The 13,631-nt window shown below is 44.9% G+C and overlaps 1 protein-coding gene across 1 annotated transcript in view; it reads left to right on the top strand.

Moving 5' to 3' along the window:
* mst1r (macrophage stimulating 1 receptor) overlaps nucleotides 1-4,000 on the top strand; it is a 110,827-nt gene extending 106,827 nt beyond the window's left edge. Inside the window, exon 21 of the mRNA XM_033037066.1 lies at nucleotides 1,458-4,000. Within this exon, the coding sequence (XP_032892957.1) occupies nucleotides 1,458-1,665 (208 nt within the window). The 3' untranslated portion in view covers nucleotides 1,666-4,000. The remainder of the gene's footprint in view (nucleotides 1-1,457) is intronic.
* The last annotated feature ends 9,631 nt before the right edge of the window (nucleotides 4,001-13,631 follow it).

The raw sequence follows: 13,631 nt of genomic DNA, 5'->3' as shown, positions 1-13,631 counted from the left end.
GAGTGGACATGGAAAAGATGTTTGCAGTAATGGGAGAGTATAGGACCAGAGGGCACAGCCTCAAAATAAAAGGAGGTACCTTTAGAATGGAGAGAAGGAGGAATTTCTATAGCCAGAGGGTGGTGAAACTGTGGAATTCATTGCCACAGTTGGCAGTGGGGGCCAAGCCATAGAGTATTTTTAAAACAGAGATTGATAGGTTATTGATTAGTGAGAGAGCCAAAGGTTATGGGGAGAAGGTAGGATAATGGGGTGAGGGAAAATAGATCAGCCGTGATTGAATGGCGGAATAGACTCAACGGGCCAAATGGCCTAATTCTGCTCCTATTTTTGATGGCCTTAAAGAAGCATTTGTCTCCACTGCCACACACTGGATTGACCCAGTGTTGCATGATCTCAGATTGTCTCATTACTGACCTCTGCCAATGCGCTGGTAGCTGATGGATCATCTCACAGAATTCTGCTTCTTTCTGCACAGCTGCAAATTTCCATTGCTGAAGGACTGGGGTGGGGGGGGGGGGGGGTGGGGGGGGGGGGGGGGGGGGGGGGGGGGGGAGGAGGAGATAGATATTTTAGTGCTGTAGGTACAGGGCAGAAATTGTTGCATCAAAATAATAAAAGGACTGGACAAGCTAGATGCAGGAAAAATGTTCCCAATGTTGGGCGAGTCCAGAACCAGGGGCTACAGTCTTAGAATAAAGGGGAAGCCATTTAAGACTGAGGTGAGAAAAAACTTTTTCACCCAGAGAGTTGTGAAATTGTGGAATTTCCTGCCACAGAGGGCAGTGGAGGCCAAGTCACTGGATGGATTTAAGAGAGAGTTAGATAGAGCTCTAGCGGCTAGTGGAGTCAAGGGATATGGGGGGGAAGGCAGGCACGGGTTATTGATTGGACACGATCAGCCATGATCACAATGAAAGGCGGTGCTGGCTCGAAGGGCTGAATGGCCTCCTCCGCACCTACTTTCTATGTTTCTAAAATCCCTGGACTTCATGCTAGGGTCAGGAACAGGATAATCATTGACTACAGAATTGGGATGATTTGCTTAAAGCAGTGGAGGGAATGGTCCCCTTGTGTAGAATTCCCATCCGGATGAACCACACCACCGGGCCCTTCTTTCTTTTAACAGGACTAGCAGCGGGGGGGGGGGGGGGGGGGGGGTACAGTGGCGCAGTGGTAGAGTTGCTGCCTTACAGTGCCAGAGACCCAGGTTCAATCCTGAATACGAGCTTGTACGCTCCCCCTGTCACTACATGGGTTTTCTCCAGGTGCTCCGGTTTCCTCCCACACTCCAAAGACGTACAGGTTTGTAGGTTAATTGGCTCAGGTAAAATTGTAAATTGTGCAGGATAGTGCTAGTGTACGGGATGATCACTGGTCGGCGCGGACCCGGTGGACTGATGCGCCTGCGTGCACGCTGTATCTCTAAAGTCTAAAAGGACTCTTTTCTTGTGCAGATTTGATGTTATCCTGCATTGCTGGGATCCGAAGCCTGAGCTGCGGCCAATATTTACGGAACTCATCTATGAAATTGAATCCATTCAGTCCATACTGAAAGGAGAACACTACATCAACTTGCAAGTAAATTATGTGAACTTACAGAATAGCCAGCCTTACCCTGCAGTGGACACTACTGATGATGAATTGGACCGGGATTCAGACTGATGACATTTTGTTGCACTTACTGATAAATCTGTGGAGAACATTGAATTGAATTTCACGAGGACACTGTTTTTAAGCAATCATTCACTCGATTAAGGTACAACTCTGCCTCGTTACTTTCCCTCCTCTCTGCTAACTCATGTATCCACCCCAACCTATAGCAAGGACATGGTGACTCTTTTATGTTGTCCAAGCAGCACATACTTCTGTTCAGAGCTAAATTATGGTCCTGTTGAAACAGGGGCAGTAATAGCCAGTACCTCATATTCCGCCTGGGTAGTCTACAATCCAATGTATGAACATTGAATTTTCCAATTTCAAGTAACCCTTCCTAACTGAGTTTCTCCATCTCTCAATCTCTCCATTTTTATTCCCCTTCCAATATACCCTCTCGATTCCCCCCACCAACCATTTTTGTCTCCCTCCGCTCCCAGTTCCCGCCACCTATTACCCATACATTTCAAGCACTACATCCCATTCCCCATTTGGTTCCATTTGCCCTTCAGCTCTACTTAATGACTCCCTTCCTCAATGGATTCCAGCAGCTGTAGCCTTTGTGTCACCATTTATCACCCTCCAGTAGATGTCTCCACTTTGCCCTCTGCCTGGATCATATTTATCTTTGTGTTTCCCTCGTCTGTTTCTACCCATCACCCACCTACCCCCGTCTCCAAAACTCCAACCCGCCTGGCTCCATCTGCCCCACCTGTCACTTACTGATCCCTGCCCCTCTTATCTTTATACTCAGTATCTTCCTTCTCCACTCTCAGCCCTGAGGGTTGGCCTGAAACCTCAGCGATTCCTCCACCCCACCTCCACGGATGCTGCTCGACTTGCTGCGTTCCTCCAGTAGGTTGTTCTATGAATCATCCTCCAGCACTTTCCGCCTCTTGCTTCTGGGAAACTGTTTCTTTATTGGCACGCTGAAGAGGAATGGTTTCTGTGCACATTCATTTCCAGCGGCTGTAATTTAAGTATTCGGCACAAGCGGAAAGGTTTGTTTTTTTTGCTCAAGGTTTTGGCATCTGTGTCTCCTGTCTCCCCACTTGTTCACTGAGTGAAGAAATGTTCCCGAGCATCTGTTTTTAATCTTATTTCTTGTTTCATTTGGGATAGGAGTATGACAAATAGTTAAATCACTGGACTGAAGAGACCCGATTCAAACCCCACCAAGGTGGTTAACTAAGTAGATCTGGGATTAAAAAAATGAATAAAATGCTGTTGCTTTTGCAAACCCATCTATTTAGCCTCTGATCTTCAGGTACAAGAATCTGCTGCTCTTGACTTGGTCTGGCTGGCGTATGATACCAAATCCACTTTATGATCTTTAACTGACCTCTTGAACATACAAATGTATGAACTCGGAGCAGGAATAGATCGTCAAGATGGCTCCACCATTTAATGGGAACATTGCTGATCTGCCTTGTAACCACAAATTTGCATTCTTGTCAACTCCCGATAACGTTTCAGCACCCTGCTAATCAAAAGTATGCCTACCTCTGCCGCAAAAATATTCAAAGGCTCCGCTGCCCTCACCTTTTAAGGAAGAGAATCACAATGGTTTATGACTCTTGGAGAGAAACATGTGCCTTATTTTCATCTTAAATAGATGACGTCTTATATTTATATAGTTCTAGATTGACACGCAAGAGGGAACGTCCTCTCCACACTTGCTCTGTCAAGACCACCCAGAATCATATATGTTCCAAACTACTAATTTCTTACACTTGCAAACTCCAGCAGATAGCAAGACGATACTGCCCAAACCCTTTCCCCGTGAAGCAACACACCCATTCCAGTTCTGGAAAGCTATTCAAAATCAACAAGGGTGTAAAGACACAAAGTGCTGGAGCCTTCTTCTTGAGTTTCTCCAGCACTTTGCATATTTTTACACAAACCAGCATCTGCAGTTCCTTCTATCTACAAGATCAGTGAAGAATTCCCACAGTGAATGAAACACAACATGACTCTGACGCCTTATAACTCTGCCCTTGTCACTGATTTAGTAAACAACGAGCTTTGCATTTTTGAGCCTTCTGATTGCACATGTTTCTTTAAAGCTCTCTGCTCTGAGAGGAAATGTCTTGGATTTAACCTCACTGGTGCAGGATGACATTTGTTATTCTACTCCGCCAATTTCCCAATGGGCATCTTTGTGCCAGGATATTAGCTGTTCTCATTCAATAAACAACCAAAGAAATTCCAGGTCAGCCAGAGATTTTGGTTGGGACTTTTGCGAACTGCAGTTTTAACTGTTCGATTTGCTAATCTGTACCTTGCAATCCATTAAATCCTCCTTGGAAACTTAACCCCAAAAGGTACAAGAACACTGAACCTTTTAAAAAATAATGCTGCTGCCTCCAGACTAGTGGACAATAAATCAATAGGAATGTGTTCAGCATGAGAAACGCAGATAAATCAGGAAGTGTGTTATTAAAAAAATGTTTTACCTGTGTTAAAGAGTTACAGACTTAAGAGTGAATGATAGTAACTGTGGAAGAGGATTATATTTGAAATCAAGCCCACCTTTATCTGTAGCTGATAGAACTGGTAATCAAGTTGTATAAATAGTACAAGTTGCGAAGAATAAAACGTGTATAGGCTGTGACAATGCAGCATTTATTTTTGTACAATTTTTTTGTATTTTTAAATTATAATATTGATTTTGAAATTGGACTACTTGAGCGTTTAATGAACTTGTATCAAATTCTTTATCTCCTGTTTAATTGATGGACCTAAATGGGCCTCATACTCTCTTTAGTATAGTGGATTTTGGACATGATTTTGTGTATTCGGCATTCACAGCATTTGAATCAAATATGGATATGATTGGGAATACGTCATTCTGATTTTCATCGACTCTCAACTCTAAAGAATTTTGAATAATTTCAAACTTAAGTAATAACTTCCTGCCTTGGTCTTTGTTGAACCACAGACTGAATGTTTATGAAATCATATTGGCACGAAACAAATGTTCCATGACTTCAGATAAGTGTTGCAATGTTTGCCTTAATGAAGGACAAGTCCTAACTTGGACCGAATGGTGGAAATGTGATTTCAGAGCCAAGCTGAGCATTGTCTGCCTAAACCTTGCTTTTGCACCTGATATTCTGATGAGACCTAGCCCGACAGGGGAATTAGGGAGAGTTTTTAACAGACTTGAGCATTGAATTTTCTTATAACTTTCAAAATCTGGTTGTTTCCAAATTCACCACCATTGTCTGGAGCTATTTTGATTCAACTGGGTGTGGACATGCAGATATGGTGAGGGTGGTGGTGTTTATCTTCTACCTCAGCAGATCCCAGATAACAATAAGGTGGATGGCAATAGGTATGCTTGGGAGGAAAGGTTACAGGGAAATAAATGGAGGACTGGAATTGCTCTGAGAGCTGGCATTTTCTCAAGGTCAAATGTCATCCCTTTATGTCATAGAGTCATACAATGTGGAAACAGGCCCTTTGGAAAACTTGTCCACACTGACCAACATGTCCCATCTACACTAGTCCCGCCTGCTTGTGTTTGGCCCATATCCCTCTAAACCTAACCGATCCATATACCTGTCCAAATTTATTTTAGATGTTGCTATAGTACCTGCCTCAACTATGTCCTCTGGAAGCTAGTTTAATAAACTTACCATCCTTTATGTGACTAGTGGGATGCTGCAAGGCTCGGTGCTGGGACCGCAGCTATTTATAATATACATCAATGATTTAGATGAAGGGATTCAAAGTAACATTAGCAAATTTACAGATGACACAAAGCTGTGTGGCAGTGTGAACTGTGAGGAGGATGCTATGAGAATGCAGGGCGACTTGGACATGTTGAGTGAGTGGGCAGATGCATGGCAGAGCAGTTTAACGTGGATAAATGTGAGGTTATCCACTTTGGTAGCAAAAACAGGAAGGATGACTATTATCTAAGTGGTGTCAAGTTGGGAAAAGGAGAAGTACAACGGGATCTGGGTGTCCTTGTTCATCAGTCAATGAAAGTAAGCATGCAGGTACAGCAGGTCATGAAGAAAGTGAATGGCATGTTGGCCTTTATAACAAGAGGAGTTGAGTATAAGAGCAAAGGAAAGGCAAGGCAAGTTTATTTGTATAGCACCTTTCAACAACAAGGTAATTCAAAGTGCTTTACATAAAACATTATAAGCATTGGAAAGAAACACATATGAAATGACATTTAGATGTAAAATGATTATTAGATTATTCAGATAAAATAATTACAAAATTAAAAGCAATCAAATAAAATATTTAAAATAGAATAAAACCAGGAATAGAAGTTACAGTGCAGTATAGGTAATTAATAAATTGTATTGTTTACTGAAAGGCAGCGGCAAACAGAAAAGTCTTCAGTCTAGATTTAAAAGAGCTGAGAGTTGCAGCAGACCTGCAGTTTTCTGGGAGTTTGTTCAGAGGTCCTACTGCAGTTGTATAGGGCCCTAGTGAGATCACACCTTGAGTATTGTGTGCAGTTTTGGTCCCCTAATATGAGGAAGGAGATTCTTGCTATTGAGGGAGTGCAGCGTAGGTTCACAAGGTTAATTCCTGGGATGACGGGACGGTCATGTGCTGAGAGAATGGAGCAGCTGGGCTTGTACACTCTGGAATTTAGAAGAATGAGAGGGGATCTTATTGGAACATACAAGATTATTAAAGGTTTGTACACGCTAGAGGCAGGAAGCATGTTCCCGATGTTGGGGGAGTCCAGAACCAGGGGCCACAGTTTAAGAATAAGGGGTAAGCCATTTAGAAGGGAGATGAGGAAAGACTTTTTCACACAGAGAGTTATTAGTCTATGGAATTCTCTGCCTCGGAGGGCGGTGGAGGCCGGTTCTCTGGATACTTTCAAGAGAGAGCTAGATAGGACTCTTAAAGATAGCGGAGTCAGGGGATATGGGGAGAAGGCAGGAACTGGGTACTGATTGTGGATGATCAGCCATGATCATATTGAATGGCGGTGCTGGCTCGAAGGGCCAAATGGCCTACTCCTGCACCTATTGTCTATTGTAAAAGGTGCCCCTCAGGTTCTTATTAAATCGTTACCTCCCCCCACCCACCTGAAACTTGTCCTCTGGTTCTTGATTCCACTACTCTGGGTAAAAGACTGAGCATCTACCTTATCTATTCACCTATCTTATTCACCTCTTTAAGATCACCCCTCATCCTCCTGCACTCCAAGGAATAAAGTCCTAGCCTGCTCAACCTCTCCCTATAGCTCAAGCCCTCGAGTCCTGGTAACATCCTTGTAAATCATCTCTGCACCATTTTGACCGTAACAATATATTTCCTAAAATGGTTATAAAAACATAACACAATACTCTCAATGTGGCCTCACCACTGACGTGCAACTGTAACATGACTTCCCAACTTCTATACTCAGTGCTCTATCTGATGAAGGCCTATGTGCTGGGAGCCATCTTGACCACCTTATCTACCTGTAATGCCACTTTCAAGGAACTATGTACCTGCACCCTTAGATCTCTCTGCTCCATAACATTCTCCAGAGCTCTGCCGTTCGTTGTGAAGCCCCTGTCATTCAAGGGACGACATCTGAAAATAGAAGCGGGAGTAGGCCACTCGGCCCCTCCAGCCTACCCAGTCATCCAATATAATCATGGCTGATCTCCCTCTGGTCTCATCTCCTCTTTCTTTATCAGGTTCCCACAGTCCTCAATCCCCTAATCTTGCACAAATACATCCTCAATGAAATCATTTACAAAACACTCCAGAGGTTCATTACCCTCTGCATGAAGAACGGCACGGTGGCACAGCGGTGGAGTTGCTGCCTTACAGCACCCTCTAGAGACACAGGTTCGATCCTGATTACTGGCGCTGCCTGTATGGAGTTTGTACGTTCTCCCCGTGACATGTGTGGGTTTTCTCCTGAAGCTCCGGTCTCCTCCCACACCCCAAAGACGTGCAGGTTTGTTGGCTAATTGGCTTGTTAAATGATAAATGGTCCGTAATGTGTGTAGGGTAGTGTTAACGTGCGCGGATCTCTGGTCGGAGTGGACTCAGTGGGCCGATGAACCTGTTTGCACGCTGTATCTTTCGAACTAAAACTAAAGAAGCTAAGTGTTAGATGACGCCCCTCCCTCCTCTTGTAACCATGTCCCCTCATTTCAGACGCTCCCACCAGAAGCGTGTTATTCCAGGCCCATCATTGTAGTTGACTCTTCATGGCCTTTTCAATTCACTGCCAGTTAGGGATGAATAGTAAATACTGGCATTGCCACTGGCGCTACATCCGTTGTGAATGAGTGAATAATAAAAAAAACAGTGCAGATGGAGTGGTCATATGTTTGTATGCAACCATCCAGCCAGGCGATTTGTAATGAATAAGCCTCCCTTGCCTTTACCACATTTACAAAAGCACGCACTGTCTGCCTGCTCTCTGAGAGAGGGATCGGCAGTTGTACAGCTCTCTAGACCCCTGTTGTTATAACCCAGACTGTGCGAGTTTGCTAGAACGTCAGAGGCTGCAGGTTTTGCCAGCGCTATGATTAATTGCTTCATCCATTTTGCTGTTACACAGAAAGCCTTGCAACTCTCTTAAAAAACTGCAATCACTTCAACATTTATGCATCAAAATATCCTCAGACTATACACAGAGCAGAAATCAAGTCGGGACCATAAATGGATGAGAAACAGAGAGCTTGGCTACTGGGGTAGGTCCTAAACGGCATTTTGTAGGACAAAAGAGAGTAGTGAAGTTTGGCAGTGGAGTGGTTCTGGAAGAGGCGATGGCCAGTGGGAGAATGATTGAATATTGCCAGAATCGGAGGAAAGCAGAGAGATGTACGATCGCAGAGATTGGAAGGAATGAGTTGAAAGTGATGTGCTGTAGGGGTTGGGTGCACTGGGGTGAAAGGACAGACGTGACGAGAGGAGCAAACCTTTTTAGACTTTAGAGATACAGCGCGGAAACAGGCCCTTTGGCCCACTGAGTCTGCGCCGACCAATGATCACCCTGTACACTAGCACTATCCTGCATACTTGGGACAATTTTACCGAAGCCAATTAACCTCCAATGCCTTTAAGAAGGAACTGCAGATGCTGGAAAATCGAAGGTACACAAAAAAGCTGGAGAAACTCAGCGAGTGCAGCAGCATCTATGGAGCGAAGGAAATAGGCAACGTTTCGGGCCGAAACACTTTGGGTTTCGGCCCGAAACACTTTGGGTTTCGGCCCGAAACGTTGCCTATTTCCTTCGCTCCATAGATGCTGCTGCACCCGCTGAGTCTCTCCAGCTTTTTTGTGAACCTCCAAGCCTTTACATCTTAGGGGTGTGGGAGAAAACCGGAGCACCCGGAGAAAACCCATAGTTTGAACCCGCAAACTCCGTACAGACAGCACCCATAGTCAGGATCGAAACTGGGTCTCTGGCACTAAGACAGTAACTCTACCACTGCACCACCACTGTGTCGCTCAAAAGGTGCAGTATTAAGGTGCACCAATGATGGTTCAAAGTGCAGAAGAGTTGCAGGATACAGACATGTATCCTGCAATTGCTTATCACTATGCCAAGTCCAAAATTAGCGTTATGAGGATCAGAGCAACAAGGGGTGTTAGCACATGAAGAATCCCTTGATCAAGTGATGTATCAAGGCACTCAAGCTTTTGATGTGATTGGTTGAAAGATGCAGCAAGTAAACAGACCCTTTGACCCATCGAGTCCACACAAGCCCTGTTTTATCCATTCCCCCAAACACTGGGGGCAATTTACAGAGGCCAATTAACCTACAAACCCACACACCTTTTAAATGAGCTCCCCAGCTAGATGGATAGTTTGTAACAACGTTAGGTATTTAGACAGTGCTGACAAGAACTGGATTGCTGATGTAATTTTCAGCAAGGAGAAGGTTTGTAGCAGTTACGGATGTCACAGTAAGATTTGAAGATAATCCCAGAGGAACGCCATTTAATTATTAGAAACATCATTAAAATATGTGCACCTTCAGAAGGGGCATTGTGCAATCAGTGAGTGTCTGGATTTGGGTTGGATGAGGGTTAAGGGTAGTTTCTAGCCAACAAGTCTTGCTGAGACTTGAAGATTAGGAAGGGGAACAGTAGCGCAGCGGAAGAGTTTCCGCCTTACAGCACTAGAGACCTGGGTTTGATCCTAACTGCGGGTGCAGTAGGTTAATTGGCTTTGGTAAGTTGTAAATTGTCCTTAGTGTGTAGGATAGTGCTAGTGCACAAGGTGATCGCTGGTAGGCACGGACTTGGTGGGTTGAAGGGTCTGTTTCCGCATTATATCTCTAAAGACTAAAGGAAATTTAAGGGGATTTCCTCCCTAGTGTCAAAGAATGGGTTTTAGGAGGTATTGATATTGTTATTTTTATTTTTATGGCTTTTTAATTTGGTGTTTTCAGCAATTTTATTTGGGTTCTGTTTTGCACCCTACCTTTCATCTTTAACAGTCCTGGCTCAGACAGACACGTGTCTAGAACACATCTAATTTGCGGCGTTTAATGTGGAACTTCAAAAACCATCAAATGTAAATTCCCCGCAGATGCCTTGAGGGTGATGAAGATGGGATTTGAAAGGAAAAAAGCTAGAATTGTAATATTGATGCATAACTTAAGATAGTCACAAAAAGCTGGAATAACTCAGCGGGTCAGGCAGCATCTCTGGAGAAAAGGAATAGGTGACGTTTCGGGTCGAGACACTTCTTCAGACCCTGTGGGTCTTATCGGGTCGAGACCCTTCTTCAGACCCTGTGTCTATCTTCGGTTTAAACCAGCATCTGCAGTTGCTTCCTACACACAATGCATAACATGTTTGTTTAGTAAGCACAGGGTGAATGGGAGGGAATCTGGGACCACCTCTCTCCACCCGACAGCCAGTGCTTCTTTGGTGATAGTGCATCATGGGGACTTCGAAAAATTTAAAGACTGGCTTTTAAATTCTTAGAATTTTTTTAAATTACCAAATGATTGGTAAAGTTTAATAAATAAAATGCATTAATTAAATTTGATGGACAGGCCCTTAAACAGCCTAAGCAAATGATAGGGCAATGATTCACCATAAATACTAACAGAACGATATGTGTAACAGTGCCTTGTGTCTATAAAAAAAGCTCTTCCTTGGGTTGTGCAACTGGTAGAGCCGCTACCTCACAGCACCACAGACCCGAGTTTGATCCTGACCTTGGGTGCAGTCTGTGAGGAGTTTGCACGTTCCCCCTGTGATTGCATGGGTTTTATCCGGGCGCTCCGTTTCCTCCCGTCTCCCTAAGACATACGGGTTTGGAAGTTAATTGACCTCTGTAAAGTGCTCGCTATGTGCAGGGAGTGGATGAGAAAGTGGGATAACATACGACCAGTGTGAACCTGTGTGGAGGCGGTGGAGGGTGTTTTTATGCTGTATTTTTCAATCAATCTATAATCATCCAGAGTCTCTGCACTTTTCTAAATTTTGACAACTTATTTACTCGGTTGGTGACCATTGTCTAAGGACACGGTGCTTCAAAGTCCCTCCTTTGATGTGACTATTGCATCCTGGTCTTGTACGCTCTTAGATGCCTAGCTCTTTGTCAACTTTTTTTGTCACCAGTTCTAGTCAGCATTCTGTATGTGATGTATTCAAGAGAGAGTTAGATATAGCTCTTAGGGCGAACAGAATCAAGAGATGTGGGGAGAAAGCAGGAATTGATTTTGGATGATCAGCCATGATCATATTGAATGGCAGTGTTGGCTCGAATGGCCGAATAGCCTACTCCTGCACCTATTTTCTATGTTTCGATGTGGTTCAATATCAAATTCAGGGAATCGCGGAAACCTATGGACATGAAAATTCGTGCCAATGGTAGCTTTTTTTTTTGCTACATTAAAGGCGTGTTGTTGCTAAACCTGCCATCTGGAACAGGTTAGTCCGATACTCTGTTTCAAGATAGATCCAGGCTCCCTTGTGATGGCACAGTGGGCTCAAGTCCAAGTTTAGTCAGAAGTTGCACAAATTTGACAACTCTTCACTGACAAAGCCTGAAGGTGCTTGGTTTGGAAATTGCAGGGCAGTTTAGAGTAGGGCAGGAGAGGGGACCACCCTTGGTGTTTGATGATCTGAGCCGAGGTGTTGAGTTACAGAGCTGCCAACTCTCACGCATTTCGCCCAATTCTCACGCTCTCACGGTGATCACAGAATTTCTTACACTCTGTCGAGAGAAATTCTGTGATGAACGAGAATTTCAAAACTAATATCAACTGCTTGTGTGCGCGACTGTTGACAAGACAGCAGCATTCTTATTCTCTGTTATTCTCACTTGACCGAACCGTCACATACCTCCAAACCGTGTCCCCATGCAAATTTACATTGAAAGACACAGGCTGGGCGGTGAATGAGTGTCACCCAGTGCAGCAAGTGAGGCCATGTCCTGCTCCTGGTGGTAGTCGGAATTTAAGGATTTGCGGGAAGCGGCTGACATAGCCTGGCCGGCTGGTGGCAGGAGAGAGGTACATGGGCCGTGGAACCGCGGGGGGCTGCAGCCCCCCCACTTTTTTGGCTAGCCATGTTTCAATATCTCCAGATTTGGACGAGGCGATGCTGTGCTCTGAGCAACCTGGTCATGGGTGTTGGAGAGCCGTGGCAGAGGGAGGGATGGAAACAGAAGCAGCGGCGGGAGCAGATGCAGATGGGGAGCCGGGGCTGGCGAGTGTTTGTCGGGCTGGTGAGTCGCTCACTGCAGCTCCGGCCATGGAGCAGTCTCAATGCAAGAGTCCCCGGCCGTCGGAGGCGTCGGAAGCATCGCGCCACGGCCATGAGAGTCTCTGTGCCAAATTTGCCCTGGTGACCAGCATGGACCAGGCTGCGGCTCGGTGCATCCTGGAGGACAACCAGTGGCTGCCAAGCACTGGGTAGAAGCGGTGGAAGATAGTGGCCTTCAAATGGGGGTGGTTGGAGAAAGCATCCTGCTTGTCTGCTAGATTTTCACTTACTGTAACTGTAGGAAAAGTGTTTCCGATATTGGGGGAGTTCAGAACCAGGGGTCACAGTTTACGAATAAGGGGTAGGCCATTTAGGACTGAGATGAGGATAAACTTTCTTCACCCAGAGAGTTGTGAATCTGTGGAATTCTCTGCCGCAGAAGGGAGTGGAGGCAAATTCACTGGATGTTTTCAAGAGAGAGTTACATTTAGCTCTTGCGGCTAGCAAAATCAAGGGATATGGGGAAAAAACAGGAAAGAGGTACTGATTTTAGATGAACAGCCATGATCATATTGAATGGCAGTGCTGGCTTGAATGGACGAATGGCCTATTCCTGCCTCTATTTTCTATGTTTCTATGCTTGAGTATATGGCAAAAAACTCGACCACTTGATTTTGAAGCATTCATGCATGGTGGAGGTATAATGTAGTCATAGAGTGATACAGTGTGAAAACAGGCCCTTCGGCCCAACTTGCCCACACCCGCCAACGTGTCCCAGCTACGCTACCCGCTTTTGGTCCATATCCCTCCAAATCTGTCCTATCCATGTATCAGTCTAACTGTTTCTTAAATGTTGGGATAGTCCCTGCCTCAACTACCTCCTCTGGCAGCTTGTTCCATACACCCACAACCCTTTGTGTGGAAGAAGTTATCCCTTAAAAAGTTACCTCTTAAAAAAACTTTAAACAAAAAATATTGAAATCATACGTGTACAATGCACTAAAACATGATTTCAATACATCAAATTTCAAAAAGTCCCTACCGCCCCCCCCCCCCTCCCCCCCCACTCGGTTGCTCCACTGCCTCGCCGGGTACCTCCAAGACCAGTGATCAGTGATTGCTCAGCCCCCCCACTTTCAAAAACGCTCCGCGGCCTCTGGTTCAGACAGCGAGCATTGTATAGAGGGTGAATGAGAAAGTGGGATTAACATAGAACTAGTGTGAATGGGCGATCAATGATCATGGACTCGGTGGGCACAAGGGCTGTTCCCATACTGCAACTCTAAAACTAAAACTGAACTAAACTAAGAACATTTCTT

This window comes from Amblyraja radiata, chromosome 18, assembly GCF_010909765.2.
Source record: "Amblyraja radiata isolate CabotCenter1 chromosome 18, sAmbRad1.1.pri, whole genome shotgun sequence".
Lineage (NCBI taxonomy): Eukaryota > Metazoa > Chordata > Chondrichthyes > Rajiformes > Rajidae > Amblyraja > Amblyraja radiata.
Note: the sequence above shows the minus strand (reverse complement) of the source record. Positions and strands in the feature narration are given on the sequence as shown.